Below are 24,836 nucleotides of genomic sequence, written 5' to 3'. Positions count from 1 at the left end.
ACGTCATTCCAGCATTTATCGCCTTTCCGCTTCCTGGCCAAATCATTATAGCCTCTTGCCTTTTGGATAGTTTCACAGGAGGTAACTAGATCAGCATGAAATTAGCTCAGGCTGGATCTTTAGACGGTCCAATCAGATGAGCAGTAGATTTAATCTGGGCCAGGCTGCACTACAAGAGCCCGACCCCTCAGATGAAATGGACTACATATTCATAGGTTCACTTGCATGGTTGATTAACAACACAGAGCGATAGGACAGCCTTTCTTCTGTTTATCTTTAGTCCAATTTTCCTGCGTAAGAATGAGGACTGAATATTGAATCCAGCCCCCCCACTGATTGAGTTAGAACCAGGCGACATATGCATGCACCATGGCCAAATATGAATAAATTACATTTGCTTTACATTCGATATACACCCTCGATATACACATTTATATATTTTCAACAGCCTTCCCTGCTGTCTGGCTAAGCATGCACGTGCCCCCCACAGCTTATTACGTCTCATGACGTGAAATAATGCCCCAGAATAATGAGCAACATTACCTGATGAATTAGTTTTGCTGATGGCATCTACAGAAGAAATGTAAAGGCCATCTTAGAAAACTTTAAACGTGTCTCATTTGCATAAACCTGCACTGGTCCATGGCTGAACTTGTACTGTGAATAATATGTAAAAGATGATTTTAGCATAATTAAAACAACTGAATCCCAAATTCTGATGTCATTTTTGGGTGTCCCTCTAAGTTAAGTGAAGTCCTAAAAAGACGATGGCTTATAACAATGTTCAGGAACATTTAGTCCGCCATGGTTGATGCCAGGGCCTTTAGTTTAGTTGATCTATTTCAGCTCAGGTGACACCCCCCCCCCCCCCCCCCCCCCCCCGCCCCAGGCCCCAGATGAGAGATTGTGTGACACGCCTCTGTGTTCTTGGTTCTCTTAATTTGCCATATAAGCTCCTTCGCCTTAACTAAGTCTGCAGGTATGAGCTCCATCACAGGTGCAGGTGGAGGAGAGAAGGAAAATGCCACCATATTGTGGAAATCTCCTTCTCCTCGGAGAAAAGGGGGAGGTGGAAGGGATGCCTTTCCTTCCTCATTACACTGCTGTCATTTACTCTTCATCCCCCGTACTCTTTAGTGGCATTAAGACGGGATGTAAATTTGACAGTTAACGCTGTTAGAAAATGGCTAGTTCAAGAAGGGCAGGAATTAGAGATGGGCATTAGACGCTGATAAGCTCCTTCCCTCTGCCGCGGCGGCTGCTTAACATTCATGGGAAAGTCATCATCAAACAACGTTATCACAGCTCTGTTGACGGCTGAGGAACATCATCACTATGATAATTTTTTTATAGCTGTGAGCCAAAAAGGCACTCTTTTATTTCAGCGGTTTGTTAATGAGATAGGAGCTTGTTGGTATGGGCAAAGGCAAACTTGCCGCTCTCCAGCGTTTGTTTGAGCCCCCCCCCCCCCCCCACTCTCCAGCCTTCCCCCCACGCGCCTCTCCACACTGTTTAATGTTGTGATGGTGAGGTGGGGCAGGAGGGTGGGGGGACAGGGGCGGGCGGGAGGGGTGGGGACCATTTTTATGCACTCCTTTCGAAGTGCTGTGTGTACATTGCTGAAGGAGGGCCTTTATGTGTACCTTTGCAGATCAGTCGCTCAAAGAGAGGAAAACACGGTTATATCAACAAACGCTCTCTCCTAACAGCGCCGTCCCTGGCACCTGTCACTCACCTGGGATTTAGCTCCACGTCGGAATGGAGGGAGAAATGTGTGCGGGAGCTGAGTAAACTCGCAGCGGCAGCGGCGTGTAATCAACTCCGCTTTCAGCGTTGAAAGGGGCTACTTAAACTGTCGGATCTTGAGGCCTTCCATAATTACGGCTATAAATCATTTGCATTGATTCTTCTGCATGTTCGTCAATGCTCCCGGCAGCTTGATTCCGAGGTGCCTTGCACTCCGGAGCAGTCCGCGGGTGCGCTAGCTGCCAAGGCTAAGCTGCTTTCCTGTGCACAGGGATGCAAACTGTGGGCTGTTGATACTGAAATCTGATTTTGGCTTCATCCACTGTTTGTGTTTGGAGAGTGGGTTAAAAGAGAGAGATTTAATCATAGCAAATCCTTACCAGGGGAAGAAGGCAAATCATCTATAACGTGTAGATATTACCTCAAAAAACTTTTATATGCATTATTGCAGTTGTTTAAGGGAAGCAAGATAATGGCAATATTTTAAGAGTGAGAGCATAATTGAAGCCGTTGACTGAAGCTTTCGTGATGAACGGACGATGGGAAGCTAATGCTTTGTGCGAGCAAAGTGCTAGCAGAAGCTGGAGGTCGCAGCTGAACAGAGTTCTCAAGTTTCTGTCTCCGAAATTCGAAAACTTTCCGCGCAGATGCACGACTCCCGTCGTCGGCTTGTTTCAAAGCAGCAGCTGTCAGCGAGAGGGCCCTACTGTGTGTGGCGGAGAGCAGCACTTTGCGGCGCCCCTCGCGGTGATTTCCTAATTTTCCCCCCAAAGATTTTCAAAAATGTTCTGGCACGCAGCGGCGAAATGTCAAAACCAGGTAGAAGCGCGGGGAGGCAGGCTGTCTCCAGGATAGCGCAGCTTTTGCTAATCATTCTGGCAGATGGAAGATCCAGCAGAAGTCAGAACGTTCTGCCATAGAACTAAAATCCTGTCCTCTCAGAGGTGTACGGCACATATACAGCTGAAGATGGATTCAGCTAATGACATATTAGCCAAAAAACACACTTTTAGCATATTGTGCTAGCAAGAAAAGGCTAACACCAGGAATGATATTATTAGGTATGCACATGATTTCCATCATGTGAAAAGTTCAAGCCGTATTACAACGGGGATTCCTTTTGAATTTATTGGCATTTTCCCCTGATGCAGTTCTCAATGCGCTTCTGTGCTTTTAATCAGTTTGTTGTTTTAATCAGTAAAATCTTGAAGCAAATGAGTCACGTCATTAAAACAAACCGCATGTAGATGTGTTAACCCACATTCTGTTCTGGGTAGATTCCGCATAATTATGGGGACTTTGTAGTGGATTTCTTAGTCCGCTCTAAATCCACCACAATGTTTTGGTGGGCTCTTAAAAGGAAAATGGAAAGTAAAAGGAAATGAGCCATAAAACAGCCTTGACCTGGTGATAATTTGTTTACCGATCTCTTCTTCGAGGATCTTTGAGCTGCCGCCTCACTAGAACAAACCTCATACCGACACCGTCTCTCATGACCAATGATAACCCGGTTTGAGACCCATGGACCACCACGTTGTCAGCTTTGTCCACAAGCTCTGTTTCCACTCATCAGCCTCGTTTGGGATCCTCTATTTCTTTTGTCCTCCTCATTGTAAGGCTCGTGGGGCCATTAATAGTTGATTATATGGAGATATTTTTATGTTTTTCAAATCACTCAAGAGTTCCGTCTACAAATGCGGCAGATAAACCAACTTGACCAGTTGTCCCAGTGGACGGAAAACATTTTTAAATTACATTTCAGATTTGAAGATGGGAGTCAAAGCCAGCCGGAGCCGCTCTCGCAATTTGCGACATATTAATTTGTAATTAGTGATTTTAATGAAAGTGATACTGCAATATTACTTATTAGGTGCACTGTTTAAACAGAAACACATCCACCCATTCAGCACAATGAAAGTGGTCACATGAAAGAAATAAAGTGAAGGAGCACAGAGCATTGAAGCTAACGAAGTGTATTACACACTTATTAAAGTAATTTTCCCTTTGCCTTCCAGACCTGGCTCAAAAAAAAAACACTTTCAAATTCTCATTGTACTCCGAGGTAAGCTATTTCCTTGTTAACTTTGAAGTAAGCTGGAAAAATGTATAGGTAGACAGGGGTGGCATCAAATAATCAGCAACTTCAAAAAGCATGCTGCCACTTAGCAATCCTAAAGCTAATGTCCCGCAGACATTCAGAATGGAAATTATTCAAACTCATTTAGTGGCAGCAAATTGGTCTAAGTTCAATCAGAAAACAGACTGACACTGAACAAGTGGTGCAGCCTAATTATACTTGTTTGTCAAATGAAAATTTCATTTGGGCCGGAATGAAACCTTCAAGCAACTTCTTTTAAGGTGAGCTCCTAGTTGTATTATCAGCTAAATGCAGTAAAATCCATAATCATGGGATGATAATGAAAATGGAGCCAATGTTAACATTCAGGCTTCCGATGCCCAGGGCACACGCCGATAAAAATTAAGTACCATAGTCCTCTGCCAGGCACGCTGACACCCGGGCTGGTCTTTAGCCTCTTAGATGCATTTTTGCATTTTAAAAACTTTATCAAAGCTCTGTTGCAATGTGGAAAATGTCAATGTGAAATGCACTGAAGGCAAATTGGAATTACATTAATAGTAAAATTATTGCTTTTGACTGATGTATTACTATGCTTGTTAGGAGCCGGGGAGTGGAACGCTCCACCGTCTGGTCGGCCGTCTTGCCTCGTGTCGTCCCAGCCCATTTGTTGAAAGTTGGAGATCTTCCGACTGGGAAACACGAAGTTGCTAAAGTTGCAGCAAGTGGAGAATATCTGGATAAAGACGTTGGTCTGAAGCTTCCGCAGCAGGAGGGGGGGGGGGATCTGTTGGGTCTAACGGTCACACGTGGAGGATTGGGCTTTGTTGGCCAGCGCAGAGCGTGTTTGGGCTGTAGCTCTGAGGAATCAAGGATCCGGCAGAAAAAATCAGACTGACTCAGCTGACTGACACCTCCTTCATTGATTGATTTGGCCCGTAATCCCCGGTTGTGAGTTGCGCTGTCAATGAGAGTGGAGCAAATGGGGACGGCGAGGAAAATGGAGGACGTTTGCAAACAGCAAACGAGACGAGAGATTATCTGAGGAGGAATACAGGTGTCCTCCTGGGGGAATTCCACCACAAAGTGCAAACAGACAGCTCCATTTGTAGCAAAACCGAATGAAAAATCCAAAATAAGAACATGAAGGAATTGGAACAATAAATGTCTGTTAGCTGGCTGGTTGTGGAGCTCAGTTGACTCAGGTGAGACACGTGATGTCGGTGTGTTTAAATGTTTCATGATGTTTGCAGGACGCCCCGCTGTAATTTTCACGTCCGCAAACATCTGTTAATTTGCTCCACGGCAGTGCTCTGATGCTGAATTGGTGGGTGATCTCGGGAAAAGGTGAGCTGGAATGATGAACCAGTGCATGCTGGGCTTCCTTTAGGCCCGTAAGTTCCAAATGTTATATTTTGGCTGCTCTAGTTCGAACCAAGCCGTGATCTTAATGCTTTTAGCTCTGTTCAAAGATGAACGCTTCACAAACAATGCAAATTTTTCCTGATCACCTGATAAATTTCAGTAAGCCGTGTCCTCTGGGCCCGTTGATCCTCTTATGGAGTCACGAATAATATCTGAGAGTGCTAGAAGTGGACTCCTCATAGAGGAATGACACGCTGGTGGATTTTAGCTTTCAATCTGAACAAAACCACTAAAATAGTGAGATAATCAGCATTAAAATACAAAACTCAACAGCAGTTAAACACGGGAAAGGTGCCTGTGAAGGATTACACCAGTTCCTCCTCACTGATGCCTACACCTCAACAGCTCTGACAAGATTCCGCTGTGTTTTCCTCTGAAGGCTAATTGTATTTTCAAATCACATTGCACTGTCACTCCTTCCATCTACTTTAACGACACCATTAATTGGATTTGTAATGATGTTTTTAGCAAACGTATTTCATCTTATTACATCTCTCACGCAAGCCTGGTGATAAGAAGGAATATTACCAATTTGAGGAGGTTCTTCGAAGTATTTGTTGTGGAGCTCTGACCTCTAGTGGTTGACTGAGGAAGTGCACACGATGGCAGGAGTAAAGATAACCGGCTCTATAATATAATATTTTCTCAAGCATGTGCCTCAATTTTCAAAATTAAAGCTCATTGAATGCCCCCTTTGAAAGCTCCCCATATATGTTAAAAAATACAAGACCCTCAGGTGACTCCCATAAAGGCTGTATTGGAAGTCCCTGTGGGAGCTGCTTCAGTGATACTTTCAGATTCCTAAGAAATGTCCAACAAGGGTGCATTTGTGGGCTGGAGCTGTGAGGCAGCCTTCATCAAGCTCTAAATGCACCCCTACAGTAGCAGGAGCGCTTCGCTGGGAATGGTTTACTGTACAAAATATGTCCCAAAAAAAGTTAATGTCGTCATCAATCTGGCCTCAATCAACAAATGTCTGGGGTCTTCTGTGGCTTCATGTTTTTGCCTCCTCTTTGGGTTAAACGCTTGGCGTTGTGCCGACTTCTAAAACACCTGGGCGGGGGCACTGTCACTGTTTGTAAGGAACTCTGATAACATCCGAAATCCATTTGAAAGCGCTCCAAAGAGAGAGACGACATTCTCAACATGCCAAAGGACACAACAGAGGCTTTAACCTTCTGGGGGTGTTGGGCACTTGAATGCTGTTTTTTTATTCCGTCACTGATGGGAAAATAATTAATAAATGTTGATAACAGCTGTTAAATCAACCATTATAGCAACTGGACTCAAAACCAGGAAAAGAATACACTGTTAATGAATAGAAAAGTGATAAAGATCACAGAATTCATGCTGGGCAGGGGACTCGTGTCTCGCTACGCTGCCATATGTTTTCCTTTAAATGATTTTAATCAATTCAGAGAACATTTCAAACCACCAGCTGTACATTTGCTTTGAGCTGTTTCCAAAATGTGATTAATCGTTACTTTTTACCTAAATGGAACTAAAAACCTTCCATGACATGACCCTAATTTGTCTCCAGACAGTTCGTACAGGTGTGAATGTAACGGCAGGGTCAAATGCCTGGTCATGTCCTGGATTGTGGAGGAACTTTGATCTTTTTTATGCTATATGATCAAAGCCCCTTGGCTTTGATCATATAGCAACCTATGTTCTATAACCTTGTAGCACTGCTGCCTTGTACCACAGGTGTAAGCCAATGAAACTGAGCTCTCTGGGTTTATTTTCTAGTTATGAATGTGAGGAAGATTTTGGAGCCTGATGCAGATCTGACGGCGCTTTGGTGTTCAAGAACATGATGCCAGCCTGGTTATTCAACACAAAGAAACATTTTATTGGGAATTATTGTCTAGATGATGCTAATTATTGTATAGATGATGCTAATTATTGTCTAGATGATGCTAATTATTGTATAGATGATGCTAATTATTGTCTAGATGATGCTAATTATTGTATTTCCAACATCGAAGACACCCAGAGAGTGTTTCCGTGAGAACCTTCCTGGAATGCCGCTGTGGTTACCGTCCATTCATCGCATGAAGTCATCTACGTCAGCTCGATAAATCCTAATGAAGCCACAATCTGTCACATTTACTTCACAATGAGGGTTGTCGGCAAACTTTCTCAGGAAAATGAAACTATTATCTTGTACGAGGCACGCGCAATATAAATAAATAAAGTCGCACTTATCTGGTGGCCGGCGTGATTACTGTAGCCGAAGTTGACATCCAAATTGACTGTCTTATCACGTGGAGGAGTGGAGCCTGTAGATGAAAGCAAAATGATCTTTAAATAGTAGTTAGAGATGATTGCTTGATAAGTTGTTCCACAACAGTTTTGATCAATGAAGCATGCACTCAATATATTGCCTATTTAGATCCGAACGATAAACAGCGAGCTTCCAAATGATTCATAAATTATATTTCCTTCAGTGGGATGTAATGACTTACAGGCTTGTTGAATTTTTAATATTTGATTATCTTTGATGTGGGTGAAGCTGCTGAACTGGGGCGCAAATACTGGTTATTCTCTTTGATTTATATTCTTTTTACATTATTGTGCCAAGGTTTTATGTCAGTGTTTGTCGAAAGGTTTACAGATTTTGATAAAGAACTCCCTGAAAATATTTAGAATATTTATAATGGAAGGCCAAGGAAATTTTGGTAATGTTCTGGATTCTGGAACAACTTTAACCTTTGTTCATGTTGCCTATATACTGTATATTCTCTAATAAGGGCATAATAAAGCACTCTTTGATGCCCCCCCCCCCCCAAACACCCCCCCAAGTATTAATATTATTTGTCATAGTAATAGTAGTGTTTATATATTTTTTGCTCCAACTAGTCAAAATCATTTGATTTATTTATTTTGTGAGGATTGAGGATTTTTAGACATGACTTCAAGTAAGAAAATGTATCTTCATCAGTTATGTTTGCACACATATTGCAGGAACAACAGCATCTGTGCACAGCTGGGGAGAACCTAAATCCTGAACTGGAATCGTGTCTCCATCTTCAAAGTTTTCCTAATGTATCGCCAGTTGTTGCTGTTGCTATGACAACTGCGTTGTCCTCAGGGTAGAATCGTTGGAGAAATATTTCCCTTTCTGCTTTGATCAAGTACATCAAAGCCAATTTTAAAGCTGAAAGAAGTGATCGGTTCGGCTGAACTTGAGCATTTATTGGGTGCAATGAATTTCAGAGATGTCAAAGAAACACTATTGACAATGAAGGATACACACAGCTTCCTGCTCTTGAGAAAAGTGATCTCTAAGCAGTATTTCAAGAGGACTCTGTCTACTTCAGGCTTCAAAAAGCCCAGAATTGAATTTTCTTTAATGTCCCAGCAGTGTCTGTCAGGTGGGAGATGCTGCCATAGGAAATGTCAAAGCTATTTTCCTCTTTCCTCGTCAATGCAGTGCTTGTTTAATAGTAATTGGAATCTTATCCTGCTGTTTGCTCATCATTTCCCATGCCTCGTTATTCCACGGCTAAACTCCATTTGAGTTTTTAATAACATTTTATGATAGTTCCCGGCTCAGGTAAACAGAATCTGATTACCGTGATGGATTGGAAATGTGTGTCTGACGGCAGTTTATTTGATTTATTTATTCAGGGCGGCTCAGATGCCGACACTTTAACTGAAGCAAACAAAAGGTCACAGCACCTTTTGTTTGAAAGAAATGGTGAGGTTTTACATTTTGTTAGCCTCTGCATTTCTCTTTAGAGCAATGCTCCAAAATATTGCCAGTTAAGTTGGATTTTGTTGAGGTGGGTTTGATTTTAATGGCAATAACATGCTGAATATTATCCTGTTATAACATCTTCAGAAGCGCAGTAATGACCCAGATAGTTTAAAAAAAAAAACTAGAAAGCCAAACTCGAACTGTACACACGGATACAGGACAATGAGAAGAAGACCACTCTAACTATTCTGTGATAGTTTTAGATTTCCCTTTTCCTGTAAGACTCTCATTGTGTTATAGGATCTCTGTCCGAGCACCTGCCAGCTGCTTACCAAATGAGGTTATAGTGTTTCCCTATCAACTGTAAATTTCAATAATTTGTTGGAGGGGCCTCTCACTGTTAGTTTTTATCATATTATCAATGCCGACTCAATTTTCCTCTGCTGCTCCATCTCAAGCACTGACCCCCGACCCTATTACCGTCCTGTAATGAAGTGCAATGGAGTGGTAATTGGTCCGCATTATACCAGATCAGGTAACATTAGACTTATTTTCTTATCACAATGAGCCCTGCTGGTGACTCACAATGAGAAACCAAACACAGTCCTTTTCTTATGCAGGCTAGCATCCAAATAACATTTCAGCTGGAGACCCGTTCCTCCATTTCAGTTTTCCATTTCAAGATTGCGCTCCGCGTCCTCCGACCGGGCTTTGTTTCCGCTCTACCCCCGTCACTTTGAACGTCACATAAATAGTCTCAGAGGCAAATATAAGGCCGAGCTTTCCCAGGATAGAGGAAGTACAGTAAGTGAGAAGGTAACATAACCATTGTCTCATATTAGACGCCCACAACTCGGTTCCGCCTCTGTCACGGCCTCGTTCCTTAAAGTTGCTTCAGTTTTGATGCTTACCCTGTATTTTGTTGTTATTTCCCTCTTATGGATGGCAAGATAATTTTTCATGTACTAATGAATATATACATATCTATATCTATCTATCTATCTATCTATCTATCTATCTATCTATCTATCTATCTATCTATCTATCTATATATATATATATATATATATATATATATATATATAAATCCTGAACTGGAATTGTGTCTCCATCTTCAAAGTTTTCCTAATGTATCGCCAGTTGTTGCTGTTGCTATGCAGGTATATGTATATATGTATGTATGTGTGTATGTGTGTGTGTGTGTGTGTGTGTGTGTGTGTGTGTACTGTATGTATGTGTGTGTATGTATATATATATATGTATGTATGTATGTGTGTGTGTGTGTGTGTGTGTATATATATATATGTATGTATGTATGCGTGGGTGTGTGCGGGTGTGTGTGTGAATAAGAATAGGAATATCACAAATGTTGGACCCACTTTTGCCTTCAGAACTGCCTTAAAAAGATCCAGATCTGTCGGCTGCACATCCGCGATTGTGTGATCTGTGATTCAACCATATCCCAGAGGTGATCTACTGGATTCAGATCTGGTGACTGGAGGCCACTGCAGTGCGTGGAACTCATTGAGTTTGAGATGATCTGAGCTTTGTGACATTGTGAAATCCTGCTGGAAGTGGCCATCAGAAGCTGGTCCACTGTGGTCATCCATCCATCCATCCATCCATCCATCCATCCATCCATCCATCCATCCATCCATCCATCCATCCATCCATCCATCCATCCATCCATCCATCCATCCATCCATCCATCCATCCATCCATCCATCCATCCATCATAACCCTAACTTTATTTGTATTAATTATATGTTCAGTAACACTACTTTTACACTAGTATTATGTTAAGCAATGTGGACCACATTTCTTGGTTAAAAGGTGCCATACAAATGAAGGTGTTATTATTATTATTATTATTATTATTATTATTATTATTATTATTATTATTATTATTACAAAATGCCTGTAATAAGCTCTGTACTGAGCCCAGAACCCACAAACTCATAGTATCTTGCAGTGTATCAAAGAGCACTGGTCTTTGTCTCACATACTGTTTTTTCATTCATTCCTGCCCCTCCATTCCTCCATCTGAGCGTGCTCTTTCTTGAGACATCACTCGTAAGAGCAGTGCTTGTAATGGTACGGAGCGCTATCATGTAAGTGCATTTTCTTGAAAAATGATAAATGTCCATTACTTACAAATATAGGAACCAAAGAGAAGTGAGCAACAATTTTGTAGCTGGAGGTGTCCTGTCAACCATTTTAGAGACGTCTCCAATTGAGTCAAATCCTTTGAGAAAAAAAATAAAATCATGGGATTTTTTGGATTTTTCTGTAGTACCGTGAAAATTTGGTTCACCTTCTCGGTACAATCTGGCTCTGGTAGAGCTTGGGAACGGGCTACTGTGCTGTGTTACTGTGGCTGTTTTTTCTGCTGCTTTGACCAATGTCTTTGGACCCCACGTTGCCAGTGCACTTGGCAATCTTAGGCAAGAAGTGAGCCTTATTTTTGATCACGCCATTTGTTTCCACATGCTAGCTGTTGAGAATCACTGGAACGAGCAGGCTCTGCCTAACAGGAATGAGTAGGCTCTGCCTAACATGTCTCAGTTTTCTCCAAGACCGCTAAGGATTGCCTCACCTCCATAGATTTACAGTACCTACAGCTTTTGAGGCCTTGATGGCACTTGCAGAATGTGAAAATTGTCATCACTGGAGACAGTTTTGCTTTGCTACGCTGTCTTTGCACTGCAAAGACACTCTGCTGGGATCTGAACTGTCTAAACTAGGCTTGGTCTCTTCATTTTCCTAGGAGGTACCCATGCAGATTGTCCAGACTCGCCTTAACCCAGAGGGACATCTGCAATGCCACTATGGGGGTTAGGCCTCTATTACAGAGGCTCAGGACATTTCCTCGCTTGGTGCCATGTAAAAGCCCAGGCTCACCTTCAACCGGAGGCCTACCGCTGAGTCGCTCCTCCGTCACCTTGACCGTGGCCAAGCTTTTCATGATGCCTCGGACCCCTTTGGCCATGTTTGTCATTGATTTTGGAGCAGACAAGAATGGATAAGAAACTGGCATTTCAGCTGCATCTTCAGCTACAGCCTTTTGTTGAGCCTCATCAGGCTAGGGCCTACAATGGCCATCTGTTAAATTGGGTGGAAATACATTTGCAGACATAACCTTCACCTGAACTGATCTATGTATCTTTATCTATAAACTCAGAAAAAGGTTCACACTGGGATGTACCTTGACCTGAAGGAGGCTTTCAACAAAGCTCAAGCCTTGTCCTTAGCTCCCCACCACAGCTTCTCCCGGACCGCGGGAGAGACTGCAGAGTCGACACCCTTCCTAGTTGACAGAGTACAAGAATAGCAATGTAGCATGAAGCAGTTTAACACTAATTATTGCATGAAGCAACCAGCATGCACGATATTTGACTCCTGGACTTCCAGGAGGAAGTCTAGGTCCTCCAGAGGCCTCCTTATCGTGAAGACACAGACTTCTAGGTCAGGTTAGTGTGACTTAGTTAACCCACAAGGCTATGTAGGTAAACTAGTAGTCATTTTATCATATTACTGGCTGTCTGCTAGGGCGTTACGATGGTGTGTTGTCGCAACAGTCCGTGTCTATGTTTTATTAGAGACAACACTGGGCTGTCTCATTGGATTTAGCTTCTCCCCAGTCAGCCTGCTCCATTCTTCATAGGTTACTCCCAAGTCTCTCCCCCATACCTTTATGGGGCCTTTAAGTCTGCTGTATAACTCTTAAACCCACTAATAAGGTGATTATAATTTTTACCCACAAGGTAAGGCATTGTACTTAATAATATAAATTTAGAGATAGGAGATTGGATTGGCAGTCCAATACCTCTGGGGACTGCCTGAGATATGCAATCCCTGAGCTGTAAAAATTTGCAGAAATCTGCATTTTACAGGTTGTGTGGTTCCTTCGATTGATTTTATCACAACATTGTTGCGATAGAGACACTGAATATGCTCGATTCCTTTGGAATTCCACTCTCTCCAGAAAAGCACCATTCTATTTTTAATAAAGGGTTATTCCATATTGATGATGTGCCTGCAAGAAAAGAAGATACTCCTTCTTTCTTATGCATATGGTGCCAGATGTCTCTTGTATTAGAGATTATAGGATATTTTGGACTGTGGCTCAGATAGTCGGCAGCTTTAAATGAAGCATTTGATTCTTCAATTCGCCCATAGTGGGCTGTCCTTTCTATTTGAAAGTGGGTACGTTATCTGAGCCTCATAAATGCTTCCTGGTAGAGCCTTGTATTAGGGAGACTCGCGCCTCCACGTTTTACTTTCACTTGTTCTCGCCCTTTTCCAGCATAGAGAAGCAGACACGGATAAAGAGACAGACATAGGGAATTGCAGAGTAAATGTCCAACAGGTGAAAATCCACACAGCATTCACATTGAAACCATTGTGGCAATGCAAGAGTCTCTGCTCAACAGGGAGTCACGGATTGGATCAAAGAAACTCAAACTGTCACCAAAACAGCAGGAAATCCCCACACAGCTGCAGAAACAGGCAGCCTGTAACCAGAAGGGCAAAAACAGAACTCATGGTCGGTGACAGATGGAACTTACCCAAATTCAGCCAGAATTTTGTATTTTCCAATTCTGGTGAGCCTGTGCAAATTGTGGCCCCAGTTTCCTGTTCTCATCTTACAGGAGTGGTCCTCTGCTGCTGTAGAACATCTTTTTCATTCCTTGGTTACAACCAGTCCTTATGCGAGTTACTGTTGCTTGTCTGTTGTTGGGAACCAGTCTGCCCATTCTCTTTTGACCTCTTACATCAACAAGCCATTTTCATCCACACAACTGCTGCTCACTAGATGTTTTCTCTTTTTTGGACCACTGTCTGTAAAGGGTTGTAAACGGTGAATGTGTGAAAATCCCAGCAGATCAGCATGTCAATGAATGTTCTTAGTCATCCAGATCGAAGGGAACTCTTGGCTTAGGAAAAACTCAACTGGACTGAAACATCTTTGAAAAACGAAAAGACGTCCAGTTGAATTCTCTTAAGCCAGGCGTAGATCAGCGGTTAATACTCCGATCTGGTCCCAACAACCATGACATGTTAAAAGTCAAAAGCTTTCATCATGTTGTCTTGACCACATCTACATACTGTAACTAAATGCTATATGTGCCACCAAGTAATTAAAAGGGCATCTCTAATAAAGTACCCAATAATACGTTTAATACTCACACACACACACACACACACACACACACACACACACACACACACACAGAGGTTACTAGGTACAAGAAAGTATGTAGGCTTTAGTTTGTTTAAAATTGTCTGTGTCACACATGGTTAGTAGTTAGCACAGACGCCTCAAACTGATAAGGTTGTGGGTGTAATTCTCATGTTTGCTGTCCTCATGCATGTGACGGCTGGTGTGGATGCCTTGGACTTCAGTGAGGTCTTCAATGACCCGGGTACAAGTGAGCCTCAGTGGTCGTAATTATTGGGTCGTAAAAGTCACTATGTGAGTGTAGGCTGAGCTCCCTGAAATATAACATCCAAGTGCAGCTTTAGCCTGACCAGAATCATGGTTCTAATTGTTATTAATACAGTTAATTGTTAGATTTGCTGTAATGCATTGGCAGCTCCAGTTTCAGTGATGAAGAATATTACTGGCTAATGAAACCGAGTGTTCATGCTCGTGACAGAACCGCTGTCGTGTTGTGAACTGATGCAGGCTCCCTCCTAGAGTCTCTGTGTGTGATGAAAACATGCTGCAGAATAAAAAGACAGGATATTGGATAAGAGGTTAAAACAGAGCAGCAATAATATTGTCTTATTAAACCGAAGCTGTGGGGATTTACTTTGAGCCACCTATTAGATAGCGGTTTCATGGAAGCCCAAACAAAAGGTAACGGGCCGGTCATGCTTATAGTAGCTAATGGTAGAGTTAGAAGTAATTAGGGGATTCTTTTTCTACAGGAAATTGTTCCTAAAGACAGGTCATGGATCACCCTGCTCTTCACAAGCAGCTTCAAAAGTCAGAGACTGAACTTTTGCTGCAGCCATTAAAAGGTCAAACTCCCAGATAGATGTCAAGGCAGAAACAAAACCAAGTGTACAGCTGGAGAATGGATCAGCTGTGTAAATTGATTTGGTGGTTTGAATCTATGGCCTAACGATAAAAAAAGAACACGATTGTTTTATATTTTTTGCATGCAAGAATTAGAGGAAGTGGTGATTAACGATTAACTGGAGTATGCAGACAATTAAGCTCATAGGCTCCACAGGTCAATAATTACCTCCCTGTTTAAATTGCTGTGAATTATAAACAGCATTCATGTCGAGGTGGCTAAAGATAGCAGGTTATTGTCATTCCAATGTGCTGAACCTGGAGCCCTCAGACAGTGGGAGCGTAAAATGATGGTCTGCTTCCCTCTAGTGTTTCTGCATCTATAGTGCCGTGCACAGAGCTTAAACTCCACACGCAGCAGGCTAGCAGGAAGATGAAGAACTAATTACTCAGTTCCCTTTTCTTGTGTATGTGGGAGGGCTGCAGATTTCTGTGGGGGTGTGGGGGCCAACATTTGTTTCCAAACCGGGATTTATTCTTAGACAATCTGTCATTTTGATAGCATGTTTTGACTGGCTAAATCGAAATAAAGAAATGTCACATTCACAACAAAAGCCTGTGAACTTTTTTTAAGCAGAGAGATAGCCCACAAAGCTTTCGGTCTACTTCACTTTTTCACAGTTTGTGATACCCTATAATTGCATTTTTATTTCATTTACCTGTGATAAATTCAATTAGACATTATGCTTATAGATATGCACCTGTCTATAGCTGACAATTTATATCAGAGTAAAAATTAGTCAGTTCAAACCAACTGTCTCCTGAGGTCAGAGATTAGATTGGGTCCATACAAGGCTAAAATATTTCTTCATTAGTGGCCTCCATTACTCTGAAATGGAAGATGTTTTGTAGAGCATTTCCGCAGGATTTTTTCCATACGGATCAACCGGGGTGAAGGGTCTTTGTAAGAGACGTGACCATGAACCCGGTCGTTCTGGCCCCAGAGGTCCTGGGGGCGGGAGAAGACGATTCAGAAGATCAACAGTGACTGCAGCTCCACCAATCTGAAATTCACCGCATGGGACCCGTCCTGGACGCATCACATTCACGACATTGTGAAGAGGGTTGAACAGCATCTCTACCTCCATTTTAAGATCCTACTCAAGGTACTCAGGAAAAGTGCACCAGAAAAACACCATCAGAACCCCCCTCCTCATCCTGGGGGACATCTACGCCAAATGTCCCATGTTACCGGTGAAGAAGAGTCCCAAACAGTCCTGCCACTGTAGTCACAGATGGATAAAACGCACAATGCAGATTTAAAACAACCAAAACTATATCTACTTTAGACCAAGGAGAAAATAAAGAAGTGACGTAACTGGGGGAATTACTGACAGCTGAGGAGAAGATGGGGGCAAAGGGGCAGAGCAGTCCCAGTCAATAAAAAACTGGTCCCAGCAGCCCCCCCCCCCCCAAGAAAAAAAAATCCCTCAGGCTTTAGTGGACCAGCAATAATTTGAGATTTGAAAGATGTTCTATGATGAATCCTGTTTAAAATTTTTAGGCTGTGAAACAAGGGGTATGTGTGATTAACACTGTGTTTTTGATTCAGGACACCAACAGAATATGTTCCGACAAGGCAAATAAGCTTTTTTCTTTCATTTTCTGCAATTGAAAGATGGTGCACAACCAGCAAGAGAGGTGTGATCGCAGGCACTACGCATGACTTGACAGCCCTGTCATGACTTTTCTCTTGTCTTTAGCTGTTTCAGGAAGTGAGGCAGAGTCAACAAATTCAGGAAACTAAGGGCTGCTATTAATACCACAGCCCACACTGCTGTAAGGGGTGACAGTCACAGTTCGCTCCACTGAAAAGGGAGCTTAATTCCACCCGAGGGAGACATTTGTGATGATCCTTGTGGGCTGATTCAGTTGTTATTTTAAGGCTTCGCTACCATGGAGGAACCAGTCTCAAATGCATCAGGTAATACAGGTGTTCTTTTGACTGTTTAGTGCTTTTGCAGGTGGTGAGATGATGTTTCTAATTAATTTAAGGGTCATTTGATTTACTCTTTTCTAACATTTGACTGGAAACACAGGTATAGTTTGTCTGGAACCGGCCTGTTTCTTTAACAACTTGTTTCATAAAGAAAGGGGAAGCAAGTACGTTAGCCTTCCTGTCAGTTCACATGTGGTACTCAGTCACTCTAACTACGTTTTAATCATGTGCATTTTCTTAAGACATGGGCTGTTTTGTCATCACTGGGAGTTGAGGTTGAGGTGGAATAGTGGGCATGGACTTCTACTCCAGCTGGTGTTTACAGGGGTGAACTTGACCTGGTTAGACACTGGAATGGCTCAGATAAATTACTGCCACCAGTGTTGACACAGGGCAATGTTTGTACAACTTCTTGCTGGCACGGCGCTGACATATCAAACAAATCGGACATTCATTCCCAAACCGCAGTCACCTTGACACTTCACAGCTGGTATGCTGTGCAATGCGGGAGTCCATTACTGGGCTGTCATTCATTCCACATGGTTAGTCTGGATCAGTGATGCTTTAGAGGAGCTAATGTTTTCAAGCTCTCCGAACCAATTTTCAGCCTGTTTTAAATGCCTGCAGTGTGCACTAATCAAACTAATCACTGTTTTTCAGCTAATTCGGTGGACGAGCTGTTAGTTGTATACACAGCTGATGCTCATGAATGGGCGATATATTTACAGCAGATCTTGAAGTCTACCAGGAAACTCCGCAAGGCATCCGTGGTACTGTACGCCATCAGCCCTGCAGATCAGCTCCATGGGTACAACTTTGAGTATTTCCAGAGCTACAGCTGCATTTTGGTGCTTGTCTCGGGAGAACTGTTGGGCGTACTGCAGCTCGATCTGGAGCTTCAGGCAGCTCTGCAGAAGCTCTTCTATCCTCCGCACAGAGTGGTGGCTCTGCTGTGTGGTGTTTCCCAGGACGATATGCTGCAGGACGTCTTCCCTGACTGGCCGAGGTGGAGAAAAGTGTCCGCCGAAGACGAACCCACCGTCTACATTTCGGCCACTTTGGAGTCTGTCACGGAAAGTATGCAAAAGCTCATCAGACATCACAGAACCAGATTGGTTGGGGAGTTTCACCGGAGTAGCATCAAGCTAGTTCCATTTTCTCTATGTTTTAATGCCAAAGAGGTGCTCAATGTGGTCCACGCACACTTCCTTCAAAACTCCAGGAAGTCTGTATGATATCTATACTGGCTAAAGAATCTAGTGAATAGTCTGTCCATAAAACATCCTCTACCATCTATCTCACACCAACTGGTGGTGACTGTGCTTTTTCAGCCATTTTCTTTGTAAAAAAGATGGTTTCCGTCATCATCACATCTTGTCACAGCCATACACAAGATTTATTTTCTATTCATTTTGGTTTCATCAGGTTCAGGAAGGAAGAGATCAGCTAACATAGAATTAGGAATTAGTGAATTAGGATAAACTAGCCTGGTTTATACTGTCAGTTTGCTACTAGAACAATCAACCTTGATGTGTGTGAGTGTATTTACTAGACCTAACACCTCAGAGGCTAATCTTGATTATCAGCATGAAGGTTTGTGTGACATTGTAGGTGCGACAACACACACCACATTGGGCCAAACCACATGATAAAGGTGCTGCATGCAAGTCTACCTACTGTTGATGTCGTGTTCAAAATGTTCGGATTAAATGATGTAGTAATTGTCCTTTTTAAAAAAAGATAATGCTTTCAAAAAATTCATATAAGCTAAGATAAGATAAAGTTTTGGCCAAAAGAAAAGAAGTAAAAAAATGTAAACGTTGCAGTAAATGTAAACAGTTTTTGTGAGATATATCCTTTAAACAGCTGTAATATATGAGAAGTAATCAATGAGTGACTTTATAGTTATTAATTCATTGTTAAATGTTAATTCTTTGACTCAAAGGCAGCCGAGTGCCAACTGAAGTCACGACAGAGGTGAACAACAGTGCGGCAACATCAGACGATGCCCCCGCTGAGGGGAAAGAGAGCGCATCGGAACAGCAACCAGAAAGAATCCAGAAGGATGAAGAACAAATGAGCACAGAGAATTTAACAAAAAAGGAACCAAGCCCAGCTCGCCCAGCCTGCCTCACCATTCAGCCCAACAGACTTCTGTGTGGGGTAAGACTGCGCAAAACATTCATTCAAATGTGGCTAAAACATTTACCTCACTATTTGTCTTGTTCAGAAAGACTCGTTTCATAGTTAAAATAAGGCAAAGACAGCGCTGTGCAATAGTTTTAGGCAGGTATGCAAATGTGCTGTAAACTAAGAATCTTTTAAAAATCCTAATGAAAATTGTTGCTTTTCATCAATTTTCAAAACACAAAATATGCAAACAAAAGAAAAAAAATCATAATCCTATATAATCCTATCCAAAAATATTTGGTGCTGCTACCCTTTTTCCTTCAAACCAGCATCAATTCTTATAGGTACACCTGCAAATATTTAGGGATTTTTGTAGGGTCTGTGTGTGTGTGTTTGTTTGTTTTTTAAATACAAAAATAATAATCTGATTTTTCTCTTTTCTTAAGGAAGAGCAGCAGCTTTTTATCATTTTTACACATCAGTTCAATCATCAGACCTCAGAGGTGGAGTTTTCATCTAAAAATGGAGAAACAAAAAGAGTTGCAGTCACGCTGGAGAACGAATACACCATTAGTGTTAATGCACCTGGCGAGTATCGATACACTTCCCTAAATGATCGCATGTCATTGACGATATGATATGAGAAATCTAAATGTTCCATATGCTTCATCTCCTGCAGACATGCCTGCTGGGGTTGTTTCCCTCACCATGTACACTGGCCCGTCTAGTGTCAGCCTAGGACCTGTTACATACTACACCATAATGGGAGAAGTCAGTCGGTATCTGGAAAAGGCCGTCGACCCGGTGACCTTCATCTGCCAGGTGGAATTTTGAGGTGCCCAGTCTCATGGGGGTGGTTTGCTCATTTTCAATGCTGAAACATTTTTGCCCTGTCAGGCATTTAATTTAACATCCAATGCAAGAGAATCCCTGGACAACATGCTGACCGAGTCGCTAAAATCCAGGATGCCCGCGTCCAGCTTTCAGCTGTTCGGAATCAGGCAGATCGAGGAAATCAACATGGATGCCTGTGCGTAAACTTTGGAATTTACAGCGAGAACGCGTCTGAGACATCATTCAAGTCATTCGCTTTGTTCTGGCTTCAGATCAGCGTGATGAGGAACTTCCCACGCTGCTCCATTTCGCTGCGAAGTACGGTTTGAAGAAGCTGACCACGGTCCTCCTGCAGTGTCCCGGAGCATTGCAGGCCTACAGCGTGATGAACAAGCACGGAGACTACCCCAACACGCTGGCGGAGAAGAGAGGCTTCTCCGACCTCAGACAGTTCATGGATGAATATGTTGTATGTGCCGGCATGATCGTGTCGTCCAGCGGCTGTGGGCGCGCTTCTGACACCTGATTGTGTTTGAAAAACCAGGAAACTGCAGCCATTCTCAAATCCCACTTTGAAGGGGCCATCAACACCGAGAAGGGTGCAGAGGTCTACGAGTTGATGTCGGCCACCTCCGAGGATATCATGATGAAGTACTCGGGTGGCCCTGAGGACATATACGAGTCCATGTTGGGGATTGACCCCGAATGTGCAGAAGATTTATGTAAGATTCATGTAATTCAGGAAACTAAATGTAGCCAGGTCTGATGTTGCGGTAGACATCACATTATGAACACCACTTTCTTTCCAGATGAGGTGATGAGTGCAGTAAATGACAACCCAGAAGAAGCTATGCTGAGAAAGTTCTTTCAAGGTACGCTTGAATAGTGTTAATAAAATAGAGTTAGTCTGCCGGTAACGGAACATGTCCCTTTATGACTTCCAGCAAAGCCTCACGGTGATGAAGAGCAGATAGAGAGTGATTCCCTCCAAAGCAAGGTCAAAAAAGAGCAGCAAAGCGAGCTCCACCATGTGTCAGAAGAAGAGGAGGACCCGTACAGTTTGACCCTCGAGGATATTTATGACACGGTGGATGCAAACAACACCTACAGCCCAAACTCCACCATCCTCAACCGAGCTCCAGCCCCCATCCCCAGACCTGAGCAGGGGCCTGAGCCAGAGCAGCCTGTCATTTGTAGAGGTATTTCCCCTCTGTCTGGTGTTTCTGCAGGGAAATATACGCAATAACTCAGAATTCTGACAGTGTTTTCAGATAAAGCCAGGTCCAACGGCAGCCTAGAAACAGAGCAGCAGCCCTGTGCAGGTAAAAGAGGTTCCTGGTTTGGATTTTTTGTGTTGTGAGTGGTGTGAGCTCTGCTTAGGTCACTATCTGGTTGACCCATGGAGACATTAGCTGCAGAACTAAGCTAACTGTGGATAGTTGTACGCCGATGACCTGATGCTGTCTCGCATATCTTGAGTGGTGCCTTCAATTGGTGGTCGTGGTATAGAAAGGTTTTTTTTTTTTCCCCCCAAATATGTATGTTTTATTGACATTAATACAGGTGTCATTACTTCGTCACTACTAAAACGTCTGTTTCCACCTGTCCAGCTCAGCCTGTGGGCCAGCCCCCCTCCCCCGTCTACGACCCCTACGCTGGCATGAAAACGCCCGGGCAGAGGCAGCTCATATCACTGCAGGAGAGAGTGAAAGTGGGAGAAATCACCGTGGACGAAGCTGTCCAAGAGTTCAAGGCCTGGCAGTTCGACCACAAGCAGAGGGCCTGCTCCATACGATATCAGCATGTATGGAGCAGTCGCACACATGTTACTGTCTGTCGGGTGTGGGGTCCATGGATGTAACGGGTGGGTGGGGTTTGTTTCCTGTTCAGGAAAACCTGAAGCGGCTTAGAGACAGCATCACCAGACGTCATAAAGAGAGGCAGAAGCCGGGGGAGGAGCTGGGTTGGTAGTTTTTGACTTGTTTCTTCTTGTGTAACTGAGAAATCCTGAGTTTGTTCATTTTTTGTTTTCATTCTTATCTATTTTTATCTCCTGAGTGGTTGCAGATTGGTCACTAACTGTCTGATTTGCTTTCTAAAAGATTATGAGATCAGTGCTCCACTGCAAAGAAGCTTATTCTGGGGCTCCAATGTGACTCAGGAGTGTGCCATCTATGAGCCTTCGCCCAGAGTGACGCACACCCTGCCCCAAGCAGCCCCACAGGTGATCCAGAGAGGCACCTGGAAAACAGGCAGCACATCCAGCACATCTAGTAAGCCTCCTTTCACATCTGGTTCTGGCTCTGCATTCAAAACAAAAGAGACGCAGGTTTCTGCTCACAGTTTGGGTCGTTTCATCTCCAACTGGTTTGAATTGCATTTGTTTAATTGGTGCTTTTGCCTGTTCCCTGAGGATCACTTCTGACTGTTTGCTGTCCATCTGTTTAATTCATACGGCCAGTTACAAGCCCTTCATTCCTACTGTTTATGTAACGCTGCACAGGTCTTTTCTTATATGCAGAGCTGGAGAAGGAACATAAACGTTGTATCCTGTCTGGGTTTTTGACATAAAGACAGAGAAAATACTCCAAGTTTCTGGCTCAAGATGATAAATGAGTGTGAATCTGTTCTGAATGATTAAATTAGTCTTTGCTGTCGCTTTGTAGCAATGTTTTATATTTAATCTCTATGGTTAACACCTGCCCTGCATTGCTAAAGGTACACAGAAAGATATTCTGGGCTGTGTGTGATGAAGAGTTCTGACCACACACACTGGTTTTATTTTGAAGCCGTTCTCTGACTCCTCTCACCAGGCACTGAAAGCAACAGGCTGAGCATTCACAGCACCTGCAGCTACAGCAGCGGGACCGAACCCGACTTTGAGGTGAGCTGGAAATATCACCTTTAGCACGCTGCTAAAGATGATAGGTGGTGTTAGCAGAAGGTGTGGCTTTCAGAAGTACAAGCAGACCATCAGTCCATCACAGGAAATAAATAACGACAGACAGACAGACAGACAGACAGACAGACAGACAGACAGACACACACACACACACACACACACACAGTATTTTCTGTATTTATAATAAGATGACTAGACAGTGTTTGATCAGTTGTTAAACACATTACATTTTTAATAAACCAATTCTTCTCTTTGTGGACATGACATTAACAACATTGTAATAAGTAGGTTGAACAATTGGATTAAGTCCATCATTCACCCAATTGTCAGTAATGATATTATAATGGTGAGGTTGGCTTCGGCATGTGTGGCGATAGATCATGCTGTAGGTTACTGATTAATAGGCCATAAAGGTTTACCACAGATGGATGTGTTGTATTGCTAATATTAGTGGTGTTGGTTTTCCAAAGGACATGTCGGAAATTTGTGCTCCGCCACCACGACCTCCTCGCTCATCCGATGCCACAGCCCTCAACTGTCCGCCCAGGATTCCTCCCAGGGTCCCAGAGAGGTCAGACAATGATGGAGTATTGAACAGTGTGAAAAGAAAATAACAAGCTAGGTCGATTCCTTCAGCGTGGATGTCAAGTGTGTGATGCTTGAGATGAGACAGTTCAGCGGGTGTGTGAGCTATAATTCAATTGTCTTGAGTCCCTCCTGTGAGGGGCCGCAGTATAATCATGAAGCCTTGAGACTGGCTGTAAACTAAAACAAAAACCTCTTTTCTCTTATCAGTCTGACAGCAGATTAGAAAAAGTAATCAATATTTAAATTTCCCCGTGTGGGACAATAAAGGATCTGAATCTGAATCTTTAGCAGCCATTACTTTCTTTTTACATGTTTTTATCGTAATATGCTAACCAAAATTGAAGCTTGTGTTAGCTTAGCCCTATTTATATCCATTTTAGCTTCAGTCCTGTCGGGATTTTTTTTTTATGAACTTTTTAGCACCTGACTTGCAGCGTTGCTGCATTGTGGTGCCAACAATACTTCAGATGCACCATCACACATTTAAATGCTGCTCAGTTTTGTTGGCAATTTTACCTCCAACCAACTGCCACCCAGTGTTCATTTGCTCAAGGGAAGTCTTGACTTTTGAAGGACTATTAAAGTCAGGACAATTTGGACTTTAGTATATTTCCTCTGCATCATAAGTAACATCTGTTCTGTAACAGGATCCCAGAGCACAACCTGCATGAGCGCTACATACGCTGCCCGATGCGAGCCATCCCTCAAAGACCCCTGAGTCACTCGGACTCTCCGCCTCCTCTACCTCGCCGCCAGCGGTGACTGAGAAAAATATATGTTATTGCAGGAGTTGATCTTTTATTGCAGGACTGTTTTTTTATGTCTGTGTGTGGGTACTGCTTTGTGCAACAAAGCAACAATGTGAGCACAAAATGTCTGTTTATGTTCTGTTACAATAAAGAATGAGTTGGACACATCTTTGGAAATAATGGTCATTTATAAAATATAATATTCATATATAAATAGATTTATCTGCTTAATAAAGAGTTGAAGAACAGCAGAGTTACTCATTTAGAGAAGGCTCAGTTACCAACAACAGGGATGAAACGATCCAACACTGATTCCAGTGTTGGCTGCCTAAAAAGCCTTTCAATCACGGTGATCAACCTTCGGTGGAGAAGCAGCCAGCAAGAGCCAGAAAACAGGTCACCAGCATCCCCTAGGGAAAACACACAGCAACAAAACACAGGAGCATGACAGTTACCCCCCTCAATAGGTGCGTCCTGGCACCCTACCTGGCTTGTCTGGATGGTCCCGATAAAAATCACTCAGCAGTCATTCAAGGATTTGGCGCTGAGGAACCCATGGCCTTTCTTCGAGACCATATCCCTCCCAGTTAACCAGGAACTAGAGGCCACATCGCCAGACCTCCAAGATTCATAGTAGACAGTGTAGGCTGGGGCACCA

The 24,836-nt window shown here is 43.0% G+C and overlaps 1 protein-coding gene across 2 annotated transcripts; it reads left to right on the top strand.

Moving 5' to 3' along the window:
- The first annotated feature begins 16,766 nt into the window (after nt 1-16,766).
- pik3ap1 (phosphoinositide-3-kinase adaptor protein 1) lies at nt 16,767-24,345 on the top strand. Of its 2 annotated transcripts, XM_011602923.2 has the most exons (17): nt 16,767-16,960; nt 17,636-18,052; nt 18,921-19,138; nt 19,552-19,693; nt 19,785-19,927; nt 20,003-20,135; nt 20,212-20,408; nt 20,484-20,661; nt 20,749-20,811; nt 20,884-21,138; nt 21,202-21,261; nt 21,550-21,743; nt 21,830-21,902; nt 22,042-22,212; nt 22,753-22,823; nt 23,312-23,412; nt 24,077-24,345. In XM_011602923.2, exons 1-17 carry the CDS (start codon nt 16,933-16,935, stop codon nt 24,189-24,191), a joined length of 2,559 nt encoding a protein of 852 aa, XP_011601225.2. In that variant the 5' UTR covers nt 16,767-16,932; the 3' UTR covers nt 24,192-24,345. The 2 variants fall into 2 exon arrangements, with proteins under 2 accessions (XP_011601225.2, XP_029691351.1); XM_029835491.1 differs by lacking the exon at nt 21,202-21,261.
- The last annotated feature ends 491 nt before the right edge of the window (nt 24,346-24,836 follow it).

Source organism: Takifugu rubripes, chromosome 4 (genome assembly GCF_901000725.2).
Source record: "Takifugu rubripes chromosome 4, fTakRub1.2, whole genome shotgun sequence".
Classification (NCBI taxonomy): domain Eukaryota; kingdom Metazoa; phylum Chordata; class Actinopteri; order Tetraodontiformes; family Tetraodontidae; genus Takifugu; species Takifugu rubripes.
This window is presented reverse-complemented; position numbering and strand designations above follow the sequence as displayed.

Coding starts and splice junctions, on each gene's coding strand:
- pik3ap1 (XM_011602923.2), top strand. CDS start 16,933: ATGGAGGAACCAGTCTCAAATGCATCAG. Junction 20,409..20,483: donor AGTTCATGGATGAATATGTT/GTATGTGCCGGC, acceptor TTGAAAAACCAG/GAAACTGCAGCCATTCTCAA. Junction 20,812..20,883: donor GCTGAGAAAGTTCTTTCAAG/GTACGCTTGAAT, acceptor TATGACTTCCAG/CAAAGCCTCACGGTGATGAA.